We start from the raw sequence: 21,046 nt of genomic DNA, 5'->3' as shown, positions 1-21,046 counted from the left end.
ACCACTCTCAGCTTTGCTCCTGCACCGCCTGGCTGGCCTGCAGCCAGGTTTCTTTACAGAGGGTTGGCTCACACCCCTTCTCCTCTCCTCCCTTCTTTCTCTCGCAAACCCACATACGCACCGCTCTCCAACTCTCCAAAGCAACAGGCGAGAAGAAGAAGAAGGGAGAGAAGAGGGACTAAAAGAAGAGAAACGAGGTACTTCCAAAGATGCCAAACGTTGCGGTTCCGCAGACGGATCACTTCTTTAAGCTAAGGACTTAAAATTGTTTTTTGTTTTTTGTTTTTTTCAAAGGGGGAAAACAGGAGGGGGACGCTCTTTTTTTCTTCTTCTTTTTTTTCCTCCACCGCATGAGACGTCAAACTTTTCCCTCGGTTAACAAAGCAGGCGCCTTTGAGCTGGAGCTGAACTCCTCAGCTTGTGATTTAATGTCATCGGATCTCTGCAGAGGGTAGTGAAGGATGCCAGGATGCCCTCTCTGATCCCCCATCTGCTTGTCATCTGGCTGAGCGTCCACAGGCTGGTGTGGTGCGCGGAGCGCTCCTCCACACGGGAGCGCTTCAAGGTGGTCATCGCTCCTCTCATCTGCAAGCGGATCTGCCTGAAGGGACAGTGCCACGATACGTGCGAGCAGGGCAACAACACCACCCTGATCGCGGAGAACGGGCAGGGGGCCGACACGCTCATCGGACAGGGCTTCAGGGTCGGTGAGTGACAGAGGCTGAAACTGTTCTGTTTATTTAAGAGCGGATATCAATAGGCCGCTGCGATTAGTGCTGTCTGACCTCTGAGCTTTACAGGCTGCAGAGGGGCGATGAAGGCCTGTTTGCTCATAAAAGGGCTCTTTGTGGACAATGAAAATGCTAATTACAACTATGGAACTCCATAAAAGGCCTAATTAAACCGAATGATATACTTAGGTATTTCAGTTTTAATGTTATTGAAGGTGGGAAAAATGTTAAGACCAACCATGAAGTTAGGTGAGCTAGTGGGAGGAAGCAGTATGAGCTGTAATAATAATAAAAAAAAACCCAGAAAGAATTATGCACTGTATCTACTTTAAGTTTCTTTCTGGGTACATTTTAAGTTGGCCCAGGTTGTGTTTCTAGTGTAGCCTGACAAACACATGGATGTAACTGTCCTGTGGAGTAATTGTCAGGTGAGGTCACTGTAGGTGAGTAAAGCAGAGGCAGATGTAGGATTTTTTTCTAAGTCTCAGATATAAATTGGCCACATAAAAAATAGAAAAAGAAGAGTTAATTATATCCAAGATCCATTTACACATATACATATATATCACCAGCTCTTTTGATAACTGTTTAGATTTGAGCAAAGAGCCACCTTTGACTAGAATTTTAAAACAAACAAAAATATGTTTCTGACATTTTTCTAATTAGAAACTTGAATATTCCAGCTTCTGAGTTCAAATTGGAACCCACAATCATGCTGCCTTCCAGCTCTACAGAAATGGCGGCATTTATGCCTCATCAAAAATTCCAGTTTCCCTCCCACACACTTTTATTAACATCTATGTTGATTTTGTTCCTCTGTATCATCTGTATCTCCATCAAGACACAAATGGCATTAATAAATGCTTGATATGCCACAATCTGTAACTTTTACTGATTATGGCTCAGCGGATAGGTGATTAATTTGTTAAAAAGGGTTGAACTTCATATAAAAAGGCAAAATATTAGCATGGATCATCAAGCAGCAATAATTGGACACTTCAGGGACTGGTCAGATTTCAGCAGCAGCCCCTCTGCGCTTTCCCTAATCTGCTCATGCTCTGTAGTGGCGTTGTAATAACCTAACAGAGAATAAATACAGTAATGTTAAACTCTTTGTACCACATGTGCTTACACTCCACTATGATCTTTAAAAATTGGAAATCCTAGATCTAGGATAGTGATGCTCTGTTCCAATCACCATGAGTCATATTATAACCAGTATACTGTCTGTCAACTATATCAGATTTATTTATGACCTTATTCCCTGAAAAGTCATTTTCTTCTTTCTAACGGATTCCAGCTTGATGCTACTGATATCCACAGTAAACTCATGCCAATAAGAATCCTGACAACTAGGCTAAAACTCTGCAAATAAATAGGTAGCTAAGATGAGGTGAAGTTTTAGGTTCATCAAGGGTTTTAAATGCTGGAAAATATTCCCATCTTGCAGTTTAATTAGTAAGACTATATATAGCTCATTATATAGCATATAAATGTACCCTTTAGATCTATGCTTTTTCTCTCTCTCACCCCAGTGTCTGGCTGGCATGAGTGGAGTCTTTTCTGAGCTGTATCAGATCAGCTGTGGTGAGACATGGAGTCTTCCAGTCTGTGTTAGTCTTTGTCCCAGAAATGGATTTCACTGAACCTCATTATCTTGCTTAGAGGAAAGAATGAGAAAAAAAAAATCCAAGTAATTTTTAATTGATAATAGTTTGTTTTTTTTGCACCAGTGTAAATGAACACTGGTTGATTTTAATGCAATGGTAATGGGAAAAGGACGTACAGTAGTGGTTATTTGCAAGCCTAATGTGATACAGCTTCACATTTCTGCAGACACACATTGGCTCCAGATCTACCTTCCATTCATTCCTCAAAACTCACATCTCTCCCTCTTTAAACCCCACTTTTTTCCTTTAAAGTCAGTGATTTTGTCTGCACTTCATCAGCCTGTCTGGATGCATACACAAGTTTGTGTTTGGGTTTTAAGAAGAAGAGAAACAGCCTGTAGAAAGTCCACAGCAAAGACAGTAAGAATAACTCATAACTGCTTTGCTCCTACACAGTTTTGCTCAGGAAAGTTGTAATTGTGGACAAGAGCAGCCTGAATTTGTCTTCCTTTGTTTTTTCAAGCTCCACTAAATCCTGCTGTTGTTGCACTGTGACAGTCTTCTTCCTCTCTGACACCATGCAGAGTCAGAGCTGGCCAATACTCCAGTCTTTCCTCTTTTGCCTTAATTTCCACATGGTGCGTCATGTTTTAGAGCTCCTGTGTCAATAATTCAAGAGAGACACATTAGATTCCTGGAATACTTCACAGGGCCTCACATTCATGCTGGATAATGAAAACCACCATACAGTCACCTGTCTTCTGGATCTCATAGTTAAAGTATCTAAAAAAGGTCTTCTCCTGAGTTTTCTGGGGAGAAAGGATAGAGGGTTTGACTTGAGCCTGAGCAGGAGGTGTGTGTTGTTCATAGTGAGCGCTGGAATGTGGTGTGGACAAGTGGAAATTTCTCTCTCCTGTGTTAAAATGGCCATTGCTATAACAGCAACAATGCAGACTTTTCCATATTTGAACACTTGTGATGTCAGTGTTCAGCGAGGCTGAAGCTCAGCATGAACAAAGTCAACTTAACTAAGTCATTTTTATTCTTTATTGGACAAATAAGTCCAATAAACTCAAAACATGAGTACAGTTAGAGAAAGAAATTAGAAATATGTTTTGGTTTTTAAAGCACAAAACTGTAAAAACTTTAAATTAACTACTTTGTGCTGATCACATCACATCGTCTTCCATATCTTTTTTTATCCTGGTCCCTGTTTATTAGGAGTTGATTGCTGTCTATTTTATCGCAGCAATGTGTTTGTCTGACTGAAATGACCAAGAACATGCTTGGGATTGTTTTGAATGTGAAGTGTACTTCCAACAAGAATTATGCCAAGTGTGAGGCTCCCATCCATCAGCCTTGGCGACAGCAGCTGCTCGGCTTCCAGACCGCCCTGTGAGCGCTGTCTCTCCTCTTCTTCTTGTTGGTATCTTGCCTTTATCCGGCCACCAGACACCCAGGCTGCTTTGGATTCCCATCTTTTTCAGAACATGGGGCCTCATGTTGCACAGGAAGCGGTGTTATCATATCCAAGCCCGGGCTTGTCCCCCTCCAAAATGGGCATCATGACAAGTGGAAATGCCTATTCCGAGATTTCCCATGTGGTTTTGTATTTAGAATAAAGTGACAGTAGCAACCTTGTGGTCTGTTTTGTCTTAGCATGGGTCAGAGGTCCATGGGAGCCTGAGAATGAAGAAAAGTGAAGTTAGATACAGTGAAACAGGGTCAGCTCTGCTTTCTCTTTGTGTAGGGAGGTGACTTTATTTTGCCTTTCAAAGCCCTCTGTTCTTCCCCACACACTCCTTTTTCATTTATGCCAAACATTGGAGAAGGCCGTCTGACACGAGCAACCAAAAAGCTGTGGCACTCTGGATTTATGCCACAGGTTGGACTGAACTCTGAGGCGAAGGTGGGCAAAGCTCCTACTCTGACACGCTCTTAAACACAAACACCCTCTGGGACTCATGCACGGTCATTTGCAGCTAATTAATCATAAAAGCTTCTTACCTGAAATATGCATCATGTTGCTCTGCAGCCTGACCATCAATGTCTTGTAAAGGCTGAGTTTTAATATACACAGTCCACATTTTGTCACCTCTCCCAGTCTATTTATGCTTGTCAAGATGGCAAAACATGAGGTTATTTGAGGGCCTCTGCTCTCATGAACCTTTTACCACTGCTTCTCAAGCACTGTAGAGCTACAGACTAACACACAAACATCCTGCCTGAATTAAGGTTGTATCTATCCCAACTGATTTCTTTTGATTTCAATGCCTCTGCCACCAAAAAAGCAGGTTGGTTATTAAAAGGGTTAAATCCACGGACAGTTTTCTCTGTTCCTACTTTTGTCAGGGTTGCAGCCCATCTTTCATTCAGAGCTTAAATCCACATAATCTCTGCAGGAGTTTCCCATGAAATTAGACTCTTGCATGTCATCAGTCTCGGAAAAAAGCCACTCCTTTTGTGCAAGTGGAAAAAGGATCACATAAAATTAAATTTGAAAAACAAAGCAGCAATTAGAGCCCCCCCCCCCCAATCGTCACAGGAAACTGTGTATATTTGCATGTGAGTGTGCTCCAGAGGAGTGTACTGAACTCAAGTCAAACAAACAACCCTCTTTGCCATCTTTAACACTCTCCTCCCATTTGCGTAGCAAGGGAGAGAAACGGAGCAGTTATTTAAAGCCCCTCGGAGGAATGCAAGTGCTTGGGACTGCACCCACGGCGTGCAGGACCCTGAAGCTGTAGCGATTAGCCAGGATAAACAGGAAAACACAAGCTCTGCCAGCGTGGCCTGTGACTGAGCAGCTTACAGACGTTACCTGCCACGCGCTCCTCTGCTGAGGATCCCACGGGGCAGGTATCTGACATAATCTCCGCAGAGCACTGTCAGCACTCCTCTACCTGTCTGCCCCTCTGGTCCTTATAGCCAAATCTTTTAGATAGTCATTATATGACATCATCTGCTCTGGTGCCAAGTTTCTGTCTGGCTCTCTTTCCACAAACATGTCTGCCAGAGGGGAGGGACAGGACAGGGCATTGCTGGATTCATGCCCACACAAGAACTTTGTGATTTAGATTAGGCTAATGGGAAGTCTCCTTACTTAAATCCCATCTGATCTTAATGACAGCTGATGTTCTGTTTCTCTAATGTTAACAAGCTGTTGTTTTATGTTGACTGGAAATTAATGAATGCCTCAGGTGACAGTGCTCAACTCTGGCAGCGTGATGCTCTGATGTTTGGATGGCTGAAGCCGACGCCACTCAGATTTTCTGGGTGTTTTCACAAAAAGGCACTGATTATGTCATTTACTGCCACATCTGGCTCAGCTGCAGGAGTTCATTTGTGGAGCCACACTTCATGTGGTATGTGGTCTCACCAGTGCCAGTTAAGTGTCAGTGTATTTGGGGACATGGCTTCCTGCTTTGGAGGTAATGGTAAAGGGAAGTACGTCATGTGACGGCAACCATTCTCCTGTTTTTTCTTTTTAAACAGCAGCTTTTAGCAGAAATGTATTCACTTGTTGTGGGGGCAGGTGTCGTCAGTCACAGCTCTCGCAGGTCATGGAAGTAGAAAAATTGTATAACAATGTCATACGGACTGTGAACGCTCATAGGACTGATCCTACTGAGAGTTAACATCTGTTACTGAAGCCTTGTGCTGCTTTTAGCTGCTTGAGGGTTATTATTTTGGTTTCTCATTGACCGTAAATTGAACCTCACCACTTTCTTACACAATGCTAGTCAGAGTTACTGAAAATGTAAATCTGACAGTGGCAGATATGTCATGTCCACAGTAGCATACAGAAGCACAATGAAAGGACATTAAAGGTCAGTCAACTCTGTCTAATTGTAAGCAACAGTGTGGAAATGTGACACTTCTGTTGTTTTTTCACAGCTGTTTTAATACAGGTGAAAGAAGACTATGATAATTGTGTAGACATGATAGTGATTATCTTAAATAATTAGTCTCTCACATCCTTTGGAGGAACTTTGCTAACTCTTCTTTATGATGTTGCTTCATTTCATTGAGGTTTGCTACACACTCCTCCCACCGTGGCATTTCAGTCGAGTCTAAGACTGTGGCAGCAATACTTTGATTATTTCCTTTTTCATTGTGTTGTATATTTAGTTTACTACTGTGTTTGGGACTGTTGCTCTGCATGACCCAGTTTCAGCCGAGCTTTAGCTGTCAGACAGACGGCCTCATAAATGACCCTAGAATACTTTAGTTCATGGTCGACTCAGTGGCTGCGTAGTGTCCCGATCCTGTGTCTGGAAAACAAGCCTATTTCTTCACCTCTCTCCAGCACCATATTTGACAGCTGGTATGAGGTGTTTGTGCTGACATGCTGTGTTAGGTTTTCACCAGAAATGGTGCTGTACATCATGGTCAAACATGTACAATTTGGTCTCATTAGGACAATGTTCCAGACCTCTTGTTTGTTCAGATGCTACTTTACAAACCTAACCTGTGCTGCCATGTTCTTTTTAGCGAGAACAGGCTTTCTCTTGGCAACCTTTCATAGCAAGCCATACTTGTTCAGTCTTTGTTCTAATTATACTGTCATGAACTTTAACATTTAACATGCTAGCTGAGGCCTACAATGTCTGAGATGTAGCTGTTGGGGTTTTTGCCATTTCTCTGAGCAGTGCATGGTTTGATCTTGGTGTAAACTTGCTGGGAATTCCGCTCCTGGGAAAGCTGACAACTGTCCTGAATCTTTTCCACCTGTGACTAATCTTTCTCTCTTTAGAATAAGAACTCTCAAATTGTTTGGAAATGACAACACGATGCTTCCCAGACAGTTTTCCTCCACCAGAATACACCAGACCAGCAAAGTGACAAAACTTTTCTTTTTTTTTTTTTAACATGCCTGAATGTTGCTCTTTTCTCTAATGGGCTTAATTTGGTTGCCAGTAAACTGATACGTGTGTTCCTATAGAGCTCTATGTTCTTTCTTCTGTCCATAAGACATTATACTGGATCAACTGTGGCTTATGACTGAAGGTTTTAACAGAAATTAGTCTTACGTTGTATGTTTCTTTCTTTGACCCATGCAGCTTTAGCTGATTAAGTGTTCAGTTTATGTAACAGGCTGAAATCACTACGTCTCTCATTGCTTCTTGATGTGCCAGATTCTGCAAGCATCTCTTATGGTTGTTAAATACTTGATATTAAATAAAGTGTTTGCCCATTTCTTTTCAGCTGTTGTAATTGACCATTGTGTTATCTCTGTAATATTTTTGATACTTTCTGACAGCACTCCTGTCCTCTCCTTTGCTGGAAAGAAATGTTAAACAATTAGCTTCTTATAAATGCAACAAAATTATAATTTTGAACTTAATTCAGGTCACGGGAATAGTGAAAATGAAACACCCAATTTGTTTGCCTGCTGTTATTGTTGAAATTATTTGACATTTTTTACTTACAATCAGGGATGTTTATAATTCTGGCCAACAGTACTACAGTGTTATGAAATGCGTACAGGGGGAAAGGTGCTTGAGGAAATATTTTTCGAGTTTACAAGGAAAAAAAATTCACAAACTGAATTTGTGATAATTTATTCCACTAAAACTAAATAAGTTTTTATGTGTGATATGCATCAGCATTACAAATAAAAAGCTGCATCATGATTCCTAAGCAAAAATCATGGAAACAGTTGCACGTTGGCCCAAAACTGCCCACTTCAGAACGTCTAAGCACGGTGATTCAGCAAGGGGCTGAATCAGAGGGAAAGTGACTTACTGGCATCATCACATTTTAGCGTCTGGATCCTGCAGACTTGTTATTTGAAGTTCTGCCAGAAGACTTTAGTAAAAAAAAAAAAGCTCAGATCAGGCGGCTGCATCATGTGTATGGTCGGGGGTGATGTCTGTAGTAGTTTCTAGTTCAGAAAGCAGCAGTTTGTGGAGCTGTAATTTGTTGTTTTTGTGCTGGTGAGGGTGCGGCTGCGGCTGGGGGACGATGTGGTGAGGGAGGGGGCTGATGATGCATCATCTCCAGACAGACAGGAGTGTGTGTGGGTGAGGATGTTTTCATAGGGCACTCAAAGGACAAGCTTCATGCTTTCTGTTTCTTTTTTCAATACTTTATTATAGCTTTATTTTGTCATTACATGTACATTTTCTTTTTCATTTTTCAAAATAACGGCTAGCTCACATAAATGTTTAATTATTTATTACCAGATTGATCAGTATTATGGCAAAACATGGGAAAATGTTGATTCTGCCTTTATGTATTCTTATGGGTGCAAATGATGTGTTTTAGTGGGTCCTGTTAGTTCAACTAGGTTTGCTTACTTAGCAGTTGAGGAATGCGCAGTATGTTTTTTTGTTCTTTTTTTTTTTTTAAGGAATCACAATAATCCAACTAAAACACCATATTAATCTTTATTCTCTGGATTTTACATTCCCTCCTCAATTCTTCATTCTGCTTCGTTTCCCTTTTTTTCCCTCTTAAATATGAGAACAAAGCTATATTCTCTCAACCCTTTTGTGCTGAGGAGATCTGACATATTAAAGCCTCCTATTATGTCATCAGAAACACTGATGATAAGACCTTAAAGACAGATCCCCCTCCTGTCTTTTTAACCAGTACTCTTCACTCTTCTGGTTGAATAAGAGTTGGGTGGGAAAATTATATGTTTCCTGACTCTTGGAACATACCTGAAAGCCAACATTCAGTATTGAATTAGTCTTGAAAGAAAAGGAATACTCAACTTTGAATGCAATTTAGGCTTAAATGAAGACATATTTTGGGAAAAAGCTACGCATTTTGATAGTGTGTCATTAATAATAAAGTTAATTACGCCGAATGCTGTTTATTAACGAAGATTCTGATCATGAAAATGCCACAGATGCAAAAATGAGTCATTTTCAAGTCCTGGATTGTTCCCAGCTTCCTCCATTTTCTTAGACTAGAACATGTGGAAAATAATGTTCATGATAGCTGAACCGCTTCACATTCACAAGTCCCACCTCCTCCCCTTCTTCAGCCAGCCATGCAGCCCTGTTCATACCTCACATTCACTCAGACCACCAAATAACTCTTAGGCACGTTTGATTTCTCTTTTAATAACATACTACCTCTAGACTCAGGAATGTGTTAGATCTGCAAAGACAAAGGTGTGGCAAAAAACAGAGCATGGCTGCATCTGAAACTTTCACTCCGAAGGAGTCAGAGAGGGGTTTTGGATCATAGATTTTTGCTAATGAACTCTGAGGTGATGATTTAATGGAAGAGTGTGCTGGATAGTAAAACACTTACGTTCTCAGCTTTTAGGCTTTCTGCTATTTTCAGTATATGATGTGGCACAGTCAGCTAACCACAGCGGCTCTCCGGGAGATGATACACCCTCCACTTAATAGCACATGCAGACAAACACGCCCACTTACATACAAGATCTGCTGAAAACATTACGCTGTGCACTGCTGGCGTGACTCAAGCTCAAATGAAAGGGGCAGAAATGAAGCAGAAGCTTCACTATGTGTGATTATAACAAATCATTCATTCCTCCAGGAGCTCTGAAAACAAACAGACCCAACATAGATTATTTATACAGAATGGAATAATCAGGATGTAGTTATGGGAGCATGACGTGCAGCTGTAATGCCAGCTGTTATTAAAGGCTTTGGTTTGATGCTAAAATGTGATAATGTGGGAACATAATTTACCCTTGTATGAGAATAGGTGTTTGTTAAATGCTGTTTAAGTTAGTCTCAGTTATAATTAAAAATTTATTTATTCAGCTGCTACATAACAAAGGGAAAATGCAAGGACAATTAGCCTAATTAACAAAGTTCTCAATTTAAAAAAAAAAAAAAAAAAAAAAAAAAAAACTAGCCTAACCTAAAGTTTTCAAAAACTAGTTTTTTCAGTAATGTTGGCTTTTTTAAGGCAAAACTGGGTTATAATATTCATATTTAATGCCACAGTAGGAGTTGCCAAATCTCTTTGCACAACTTCAGAAGTATATTTTCAGACATGAGAGGATAAGAGGTGCGGATTTAGATCCCGTAAATGGCTTAGTGACACAAACAAGGCACCACATTTCCTGAAAACAGGCCTATTCATCACTCCTAACCTTCACATAAATGTCATTTATAATGACAACACCCCCTCCCGTTTCTGGTTTTGGTTAACATGTAAAAGTAGTGAAAGTAGTGTATTTCTACAGCTCAATTGTTCCAGTAACGTTTGGATATGAAGGGAAATGACTTTTTTTTTCAAGGTGGTACTTGAAGTGCAACACTTATGGGTAATATATTTGCAGCAGATAGCAGTCAAAGCACTCTCAGTTTGGAGCAACGGACAGAAGCTAAGCTAAGGGATGCCAAAAGAAAAGCACTTTTTCACTACTTAACACAAGTTAACCATTTTGAATAATTATAAAGTGATTTAAAACCACTTTTGTGTCAGACAATTCTTTACATTGTCCCTTTTTTCAACTGAAAAATTACTGGGTTGCTACGTGCAGGCACATTGGTAGCTCATCATATTGACACTGATTCGGTGTGACTCCAAGGTCTGCTGGTTTAATTATAAAATAAACATTCAGAACACAGTAGAAATGAGTGGAAAGCCTGAAAGAGCAATTAAAATTTCCCAATTTTCAAAATCTAATAATGCCCAGCAGTGAGCTAACCAACAACTCCTGATGGACTCAGCTGATCAGCACTGATCAGTCAACATTAGCCACCTTGCTATAATTTCAGATCGTCAAAATGAGCTTTTCTGTGGCCTCATTCTGGGTCTTAGCTTAGCTCCCCTGTCTGAATGTTTCCTAACTTTTAATCAAGCCTGCTCTGTGTACTATCTTCTGCAGGTAAGACACTGAATCCTCACTCACACTCATAAGTACTTCATAAAACTCATTAGAAAAAAAAGAATATCTCTTTGAGTTTTAAGGCCAAACTCATAAAGCCTCTATCTGCTTTCACTATAAGCAGAACGTTCTCACAGGAAGTGTTGTCATATCTCTGCCACTTTGATGCTTCTTTTTTAGGATGTTGGTCCACTTTTGCTGTTGTTTGTTTCCTGTTCTGATTTCTCTTGACTCATTTCCAAAAAGAAGCATGCATTTTCATTATCAGCATATTAATTAATTAATTCTGTTGAGTGGGCAAATTTGGACAGTGCTGTTGTTTATTTATTTAATCACATAATCCGTATGATTGCTTCATACTGCATACAGTTCATAGACAGTGATGTGAAATGTTTTGTTTCTGTAATAAACACTGTGTGTCACATCATTTTGGATTCATTTCACAACATCAAATGGTCTCATTCACATAACTTTCGGCCCTGTCTCCACCCTGGGAAACGTAACCCAAATGATGAAACATGACTCCCCTCTTTTTTTCTTTGTATTCATTAGTGTAGCACATGCTACTGCAGCGCTCGATCTCAGTCAGACACTTTCCCAGCCAGATGGAGCCTCAGTCCAGACTCTGTCTGCAGTATGTCATCTCCTCCGTCTCTGTTGGTTTGGATTGTGTAATAACATTTGGAAAGAAGTGCTTTAGCTTTCCCTCTGTCTATATTCTCACTTTTTATCTCCTGCATCTTTCCCAGCTTCCTCAAACTGTTAATTCAGTACTGAGACAAACTTTTAAAAATGGAAACTGAAGCTCTTGTTACTGAGGCCATCTGACAGAGTTAAGTAGGGAGTCCTCAGTCTGTGCTGCTCATTACCGTTCTGCTGTCATGCCTGCAGCCTTCAGGCTTCATTCTGCGTGTTACTGCCTGCTTTCAGTCAATGTGGTTAAAGGCCACTGACACATGGTGTTTGTGAAAAGTTGCCTTATCCATCATGCTTTCATATCTTTTTTTGGTCAAACTTTCACTATGTGAGGATATCCCTGCTGTGTTTAAAGTGATCTTGTCCTCTAATTACATCTCAACCCAGACTCCTGGGCAGTCCCCATCTAATTACTTCCATCTGTTCAAACTTTACAAATAGAAGAGGTAGAAAGAGGCTTCCTCTTCTCTTCTCTTCTCTTCTCTTCTCTTCTCTTCTCTTCTCTTCTCTTCTCTTCTCTTCTCTTCTCTCCTTTTAGTAAAGCAGAGCTAATTAAGAGAAAATGATGGGAAACACACAGTCCTAATTTTAATGGATGTGAGGATATGATAAGAACACATTTGATGTGATGAGGGTCAGAAGACCAGCAGAGGCTGGAGGTATAAGTGTTTAGTTTTCCACCTAGAAAGTGTTTCATCACATGCAGCATAAATATCTTCTTCAATCTAAGTATGATCTGATTTAAATTAAGAATAAAAAAAATTCATAGTAGCATCAAATGTTTTTGGCTGTGACACAAGAATCTTTTTGATAAAGTGTTTCACAAATTAACCGATTACTGGCCTACAATCCAAGACATGTTCAGTTTTTCTGTCCCGGGTGATTAAAACAAAAACGCAAAAACAACCTTTGAGAAAGCATTTTCCTTGGATTTCTACAAACCTGATTGGCCCATCCATTGTCCATACCCACTTATCCTAATTTACAGTTGCAGGGGGATGAGAGGCAGGGAACACCCTGGACAGGTTGCCAATCCTTCACAGGACCAACACAGAAAGACAAACAACCACTCATGCTAACACTGACTCCTAGGGAGAATATAGAAACACCAATCAAGCTAACAAGCTTGTTCTTAGACTGTGCAGAGAAGCTAGAGTACCTTGAAGGAACCCATGCATGCACTTGTACACCTCACACAATAAGGCTCCAGGCGAGGTTCAAACCAGGAACCTTCTTGTTGTGAAGCAATAGAGCAAACAATCAACCTCCATGCAGCCTGATGGGCATCAGGGCCAGATAAATAAATAAATAAATTAATAATCTAGTTGCACCGTGCCACACTGTTTTGACAACAGCAAAAAAAAAAAGAAAAGAAAAAAAGTTTAATATGAGTTATTTACTTGCGTTGAATTCCAGTGTAAAATGAATTTTAATTTATTTTAATTTTATATAAGTAGAGATAAATAAGTATACAGAATAAATATGCAGTCAGTTTCAACCTGGCATCCATCCGTCCATCTATCTATCTGTCTGTCTGTCTGTCTGTCTGTCTATCTATTTATCTATCTCGCTATCTATCTATCTATCTATCTATCTATCTATCTATCTATCTGTCTGTCTGTCTGTCTGTCTGTCTGTCTATTTATCTATCTCGCTATCTATCTATCTATCTATCTATCTATCTGTCTGTCTGTCTGTCTGTCTGTCTGTCTGTCTGTCTGTCTCGCTATCTATCTATCTATCTATCTATCTGTCTGTCTGTCTGTCTGTCTGTCTATTTATCTATCTCGCTATCTATCTATCTATCTATCCATCTATCCATCTATCTATCTATCTGTCTGTCTGTCTGTCTGTCTGTCTATTTATCTATCTCGCTATCTATCTATCTATCTATCTATCTATCTATCTATCTATCTGTCTGTCTGTCTATCTATCTATCTATCTATCTATCTATCTATCTGTCTGTCTGTCTGTCTGTCTGTCTATTTATCTATCTCGCTATCTATCTATCTATCTATCTATCTGTCTGTCTGTCTGTCTGTCTATTTATCTATCTCGCTATCTATCTATCTATCTATCTATCTATCTATCTATCTATCTATCTATCTATCTGTCTGTCTGTCTGTCTGTCTCGCTATCTATCTATCTATCTATCTGTCTGTCTGTCTGTCTATTTATCTATCTCGCTATCTATCTATCTATCTATCTATCTATCTATCTATCTATCTATCTATCTATCTGTCTGTCTGTCTGTCTGTCTGTCTATTTATCTATCTCGCTATCTATCTATCTATCTATCTATCTATCTGTCTGTCTGTCTGTCTGTCTCGCTATCTATCTATCTATCTATCTGTCTGTCTGTCTGTCTATTTATCTATCTCGCTATCTATCTATCTATCTATCTATCTATCTATCTATCTATCTGTCTGTCTGTCTGTCTGTCTGTCTGTCTATCTGTCTGTCTGTCTCGCTATCTATCTATCTATCTATCTATCTGTCTGTCTGTCTGTCTATTTATCTATCTCGCTATCTATCTATCTATCTATCTATCTATCTATCTATCTGTCTGTCTGTCTGTCTGTCTGTCTGTCTGTCTGTCTATTTATCTATCTCGCTATCTATCTATCTATCTATCTATCTATCTATCTATCTATCTATCTGTCTGTCTGTCTGTCTGTCTGTCTGTCTGTCTGTCTGTCTGTCTATCTGTCTGTCTGTCTCGCTATCTATCTATCTATCCATCTATCCATCTATCTCTCTAAGCAGCTCCGATTGTTCTGTTGTGCAGTTGAATAAACACAGTGGGAGACCCAGTAAAAGTGTAGTGAACAGTACATGTGCCGTGAACCTCTCTTCAGCTAGCAGCTTTCCCACAGGCTTCAAGATCTTTCCCATATGTCTGAATGAAACCGTTACATAGATCAACGACTTTACCTGCTTTCTTGCTCGGCCGTCTGCCTGGAGCAAGCTTTCAGTCCTTGAAGCTGATGAGATCTTTACAGTCCTCAAGTTCAAAGTGAATACTCTAATAGACTCTGCTTTAAGCTGCAAGAATTTCAATATGTCTGACAAATATACTGTATGTATATTTAATTATACACTAATGTATACAGTGCATTAAAATCTATGCCAAATCATAAGGCTGTACAAATAATGAATAAGATCATATAGTAGTTAATCAAAGGATTCTAAATCAGCTGCCTCAGTCTGATGAGGCTTCTTATTTTAAAATATACTTTCTTCTTATATTATCGTACTAATTCTATCCTGCTCTCTTTTTCTTCATGCAGTTGTGTGTCCCCTGACATGCATGAACGGAGGAGTATGCAGCTCCAGGAAGCACTGCCTGTGCCCTCCAGGCTTCACCGGTCGACTCTGCCAGTTTCCACTCCAGCAGACGCAGCAAGCTCAGGCAGCACGCGGCAACAAGCAGCCCATGTACCCTGTACTTCCGAAGCCCAATGGCCAAAAACATGTGGAGCAGTCAAACATAGGGCGCACCCAGTTGACACAAACGCATTCGATTTTCTCCCTACCCGTGTCACAATCGGGACACCATTCATCAGAAGGTATTCATCATGTGCTTCAGCATGTTTAAGTTTAGATTTTGGTGTGTCTCATCGGACCATTTCTCTGTTTTCAGTCCAGATTAACGTACGTGTTCACCACACGCCAGACACCTCTGTGGTCATTCAGCCTCCTGATCAATCAGACGCCAAGGTCCCTCGCAAGACAGGGCTGCGCCCAACCCCAACTCGCAACAAACCAAAGGGGCGCTGCTTCCAGGAGACCACACCCAAACAAGCCGTGAGTTTAGTTGCAGGCATCAGCGGTCAGCAATGAAGCTGATAATTCTAGTCATATCAGCTGATGACATCTCTCCATCTTTAGTGCAAAAGCAACCCACTTCCTGTTCTGACCAATCAGGAGGATTGCTGTGGCAGTGTGGGGAACTCATGGGGACAAAACAAATGTTATCAGTGCCCCAAATTACCAAGTGAGTCATACACTACAGAGATACCTTATTTTGTTTTAAAATGGCTTTTAATTTTAGCTTTGCAGATGTCACACATTCATCGCGAATGCATGAAAGTTAGATGTAGGCGTGGTAAGGAGTGTGAGAAAGAGTGGGGAGGAGAAAACTAAAAAAAACTGCACACAGACAGTGAGACGAAAAAAGAGAATGTGGAAAATAACCCTCTAGTTAAGCATGTTCCTATGGGCCTGCTTAGAGCAGGACCGTCATCACTGTCTTGAAGATTGAATTTCAAGAAAATCTTGGCTACTCACGTTTTTCCACTCTGCTATTATTCTGTCTCTCAGTTCTGGCTCAGACAATGCGGCCTTTGACAAAACCTGATACTGTACGTCTGGTTAGTTTGGTCCATGCCCAGAGTGCTGTCAGTTTTGTTACACGTGTCCATCATGAAGTGCCTCCTTTTTCATGAAAATAACAAAGATAGTCCATTAAATTAGTTTTTTTTTTTCAGTGTGCATTTACACAAAATGCTGGGTTCTCACAGCTCAGTAATAAAACTACCTCACAGTTGCTCACTCTGTCATAGAAGACAAAATACAGTGACATCGTTGCCATTAAGCTAATGTTTAGCCATTATGCCATGCACTGGCATGAAAGTGGCCTAATCTTCTCATTCAACAATGCCGCTACAGGCTCCTCATGTGCTTCTAACAAAATCAAAAGCAGAAAGTGTTAAGTTACAATTTAAATGTACAAATCAGAAATCATACAGACTTACCTTCCTCTGTGCAACCTATCTCCAAATCATTGATTGTCTCATTTATTTAGAAAGATAAAAAGTGATGGAGGTAGATATATGTGAGAAAGACATAGAAAGAAGTTCAAAACTCAGTAACTTTGATGCCTCTGAACACATGTCCAGAAATGCTAAAACAAAAAAAAAAAAATGAATATTTTTCTTACCTCCTAAATGGACAACAGCCAATGTTATATTAGACATTTAAACAATGAAGCAACACCTGTAAGCTAGTTCAGACAGGCAACTTGAGATGCTCTGTTGTTTTCCCATGTGATCTCATCACTCTAATATCAAATTGAGAACATGTGTGCGCAATGACTGATGGAGTCGGAGTCTGGCGCCAAACTTCAATCATATTCTTTTTATAAACATCCATGAGTATGACCATGCTGTGTTCCTCTTGCTTTAGAAGTTGAAGCTCTGTGCTGGTAATGAAGTCAGAAAGCACTGACTAGGCTAGCATTTATTAGCAATACAAGGTAATGAAAGCACTTTACGTTGTATTTTGTGCATTTAAACATAATAGCAAGATATGTACTGATGAAGTTTGGACCTCTCTATGTGTGTTACTGATTTAATTAGCCACAAACTAACAGAAGTGCTAGTAAACACAACATTACTGCCCCTATCACCACTTTTCACAAGTATGGCAGCCATATTGGATTTTGAAGGCAGAATTAATTAGCTACCCCAGATGTTCAGAGTAAAAAAACATGACTTTAGGGTTGTTCCAGATTAACTTTGCTGCTGAATTTGGAAATTCTGATTTACCAAAATACATTTAAAAAAAATTTGGGGCTTTATAGTTTTTATTTACCCATCTCTCTGCTCCCACAGATGCATCAGTCAAACAGACTATTGTGGAAGACTATGGATCTACCTGTCCACAAGGATATAAAAGATTCAACAGCACTCACTGTCAAGGTAACACTGACAGGACACAGTATAGTTTTGAAGTTGCTCCAAACATTTTTTTTCAGCTTTTATTTACCTTAACAAAATGGATAGAGCTACTGTGCATTCACACTTTTCATATCCCTCCTTCTGACTTTGAAGATATCAATGAGTGCTCCATGCAGGGCATCTGTCAGAATGGAGATTGTCTTAACACGCTGGGCAGCTTCAAATGTTCCTGCAAGTCCGGTTTTGTCTTGGAGAGGAATCGATGTGTTAGTGAGTGATGGGTCTCTGTGGATTTTCTCTCCTCTCTACTTTTCATTGCATGTCCACTGAAATTAAAGTTTGTTTTCCTTCCAAACTGAGACTTTTCAATCATGATAAATCACTGTCAAATAAAAAACAGTTTAATCCTGTAGTAGAGACCCCAGCTGAGCACGGTCAGTGCTTCCTGGTATCAGAAGCCAGGGGATGCGAGCACCCTCTGTCCAACCTAATCACCCAGGAGATGTGCTGCTGCACGGTGGGCAAAGCTTGGGGCCGTAATTGTGAAAAGTGTCCTCAGGTGGGCACAGGTGAGTGCTCACATGTCATTATTGGTGATGGTGTATTAACCACAGGAGTACATTTACAATTACAGTAAAGAGTCTGTTTTTCTACTTGATTATTAGTAAGCTTATGTTGCTCAACAACTTTAGTTTAAAACTCAATTGATCAATCAGCATGTTAAATTTGAAAAACAGCAACTTTAAATGTCTGAGGTGATTTAAAAAAAAAACCTTTGTGTACCTATTTGTAATGGGAATAATGTATTTTATTCATTCATTATTTATTCATCATTATGCAGTCAAATAATCTGTTGGTTAGGCAATAATTAAATTAAGTATTTGGTCCAAGTATCTCTCTTTTGTATTATTGGGGAAATTATCAAAGAGGCTGTCAAGGCTCAAATTCCTATGAATTATTCTAGACTTCCTATTTACTGCTCTGCACTGTGTGTCATGGCTAAAATCAACTTGACAGCTGTGCTGTCATGTTCTTTTAAGAGAGACAAAGTTTCTTCTGAAACCTCATCAAACCAAGCCATGCTAGTACAGTCTTTTTCTAACTGTTCTGTCATGAACTTTAACATTCAACAAGGTAACTGATGCCTGTAGAGTCTGATCTTTGGATGAACTTGCTAGGATGTATTGGTAGAATCTACTGAGAAGACTGACAGCTGTCTTGTGAATAATCTCTCTCAATGTAGAATAATGGTCGGCATATTGTTTGGAAATGGCCTCATGACTTCTTAGATTGATGGACACCTACACTTGCTTCTCTAATATCATTACTGATGTTTTTCCTCTTTGACATCACATTGACAAACCATTGCTTTTGCATTTTGGCTTAGTTTTTGTAAAATAAGGACACTGTAATATGTTATATGCTGATTGTATTTACCTTTGCACGCACAAAATTGCACTTTTTCATATTAGTGAATGTCACATTACATTTCAGGAAGCCATCTTTTTATTTGCAAATATGAAAGATATAATTCTAAGAACAGACTAAAAATCAAAGCTTTTGTTCTATAAAGCATTTTAGACTTTAATATATGAAGTGGAATGAAGATAATTTTTTTTCTTCAATTTGGTATTCAGTGGCCTTCAAGCAGATCTGTCCTGCAGGGAAAGGATACTTTCTCCAAAGTATAACAGAGACTGTAGCACTTTCACCCAACATCTTTGTCCACATGCCAGAGATAGAAGGTAAGTCCTGGAGCATCCTTTTTTATATCACCGCTTCTTGTGGTTTTTTAGTATCGATCATGTGGATTTGTAGTTTTTACCCCCTCTATCACTTTTCTTTTCAGAACCAGAGAGAATGGTAAGACTTTATTTCTATTTTTAGTAATCACTGTTTATTTTTGCTGTTGTGAAATTGATTTGTTCTCTTTCAACCAGCAGAAGCCTGCAGAGACAACCACTGTACAGCAGGCTCATACCAGCTCCAGCAGGCCTCGTGTACCTGGTAAACATGCCTTTTCCCACATGAATACATAACCTTAAATATATTTAAACCCAGTGAAAGTGATACTATAATCCCTTGTGTTACTAAATGTACTTCAGCAGGAACAATAAGGGGAACATTTCTTTCTTGCTGCTAACTGGCAGAACAGTGTAGAAATGTTGCCCTCATGGGATTGAAACTAAACTATCCGGACTAAAGTTCAACATGTCATAGCTCCTCCTCAAGTCTGTCCACTTCATATCTCCTCTGTTGGATCCACAGTTGTTAAACCCACCCCTCCGACAATCATCCGAATGACCCCAGGCAATGATCCTCTCGAAACACAGACAAAAGTCTTCCGTGAGTTTAACACAAATTCTTTTTTCACCTCATGAAGAGTTGCATTTCTAAAATGCTGGTTCATGTTTCATGCACCTCTAAAAAGCTACATCCAGCTCTCCACATTCCCCAGTCAGAGAAGATATTGTGGTGAGCTTTGGATCCATCTTTTATAAATGACATGTTGACTTTCTCCAGTCAGTTGCCTAAATTGACATTTTAATAGTTTGTAATTAGTGATGTCATATTTTGAACAATAAGACAATCTGTGGTGCTAGAAATAGATATTAATTAGTAGAATTAGAAGCTGAGTTGATCGCATGCTTTCCTAATGATTACCTGGTGCTTTTGGGCACTGTGCATGTTGTGTGCAGTCAACTGTGAAGCATGAACCAGCCTTATGGCTCTGTTCACATTCATTCTGTTTTATAAGTTGCCATAATTGAATTTATTTATTTGCCATTAGTTAAAAATAAATTCTTCGGTACACACTGCAATTCCATAAAAAGAAAATTATTTCTGCAAAATCAGTAACAAGATAGAACTGATGACGCCACAACTGCGACCTTTTTTATGTGCTGCATCTGATCTTTTACTCTGATTCTGATTAGTTTTGTGTGCTTATTTATGACTCTTAGAATGCCAGTTCTCTCTTTTAGCAGCATGTTTTTGACATGAAAAAAACTGAGGCTATCAATCCTTAGCCATGTTCACATTACTTTTCCAAGTATTCCAGAAATAACATATACAGTACTGTGCACAAGTTTGAGGTAGGTGTGAAAAAAAGGCTGTAAACTAAGAAGGCTTTCAAAAATATAAATAATGATTGTTAATTGTTATCAATTTTCAAAGAGATAAGTGAACAAAAGAAAAGAAAATTCTAAATCACATAACTATTTTGCTTTACTTCCCTTTGCCTTCAAACTAGTATCAATTCTTACAGGCACACTTGCAAAAAGTCAGGAACTTATCAGCTTAGAACTGGCAAAAACCAGTGGGACCCAGGTACACCCATCTCCTGTCTGGAGAAGTCTGGCCAGAAGTGGTCTTCCTTGAATTGTTGCAGCCAAAAAGCCATACCTCTGACACGGGAACAAGGCCAAGCGACTCAACTATGCTTGAAAACATAGGAACCAGGTGAAATTTGCAGCGTGGGGTCTGGACTGATGAGTCAAA

At 39.7% G+C, this 21,046-nt stretch overlaps 1 protein-coding gene across 7 annotated transcripts in view; it reads left to right on the top strand.

Moving 5' to 3' along the window:
- The first annotated feature begins 86 nt into the window (after positions 1-86).
- ltbp3 (latent transforming growth factor beta binding protein 3) overlaps positions 87-21,046 on the top strand; it is a 36,830-nt gene continuing 15,870 nt past the window's right edge. For 3 of the 7 annotated variants that reach the window (XM_042008473.1, XM_042008476.1, XM_042008469.1), the window contains exons 1-11: positions 87-707; positions 15,155-15,433; positions 15,508-15,671; positions 15,756-15,861; positions 17,480-17,566; positions 17,699-17,815; positions 17,959-18,114; positions 19,183-19,290; positions 19,395-19,408; positions 19,486-19,552; positions 19,814-19,891. In XM_042008473.1, coding sequence (XP_041864407.1) covers positions 470-707; positions 15,155-15,433; positions 15,508-15,671; positions 15,756-15,861; positions 17,480-17,566; positions 17,699-17,815; positions 17,959-18,114; positions 19,183-19,290; positions 19,395-19,408; positions 19,486-19,552; positions 19,814-19,891 — 1,414 coding nt within the window. In that variant the 5' untranslated portion in view covers positions 87-469. The remainder of the gene's footprint in view (positions 708-15,154; positions 15,434-15,507; positions 15,672-15,755; positions 15,862-17,479; positions 17,567-17,698; positions 17,816-17,958; positions 18,115-19,182; positions 19,291-19,394; positions 19,409-19,485; positions 19,553-19,813; positions 19,892-21,046) is intronic. The other 4 variants (XM_042008471.1, XM_042008472.1, XM_042008475.1 and 1 more) reach the window with 4 other exon arrangements.

This window comes from Melanotaenia boesemani, chromosome 15 (genome assembly GCF_017639745.1).
Source record: "Melanotaenia boesemani isolate fMelBoe1 chromosome 15, fMelBoe1.pri, whole genome shotgun sequence".
Lineage (NCBI taxonomy): Eukaryota > Metazoa > Chordata > Actinopteri > Atheriniformes > Melanotaeniidae > Melanotaenia > Melanotaenia boesemani.
The sequence above is the reverse complement of the archived record's forward strand: the minus strand, read 5'-3'. Positions and strand labels throughout refer to the sequence as shown.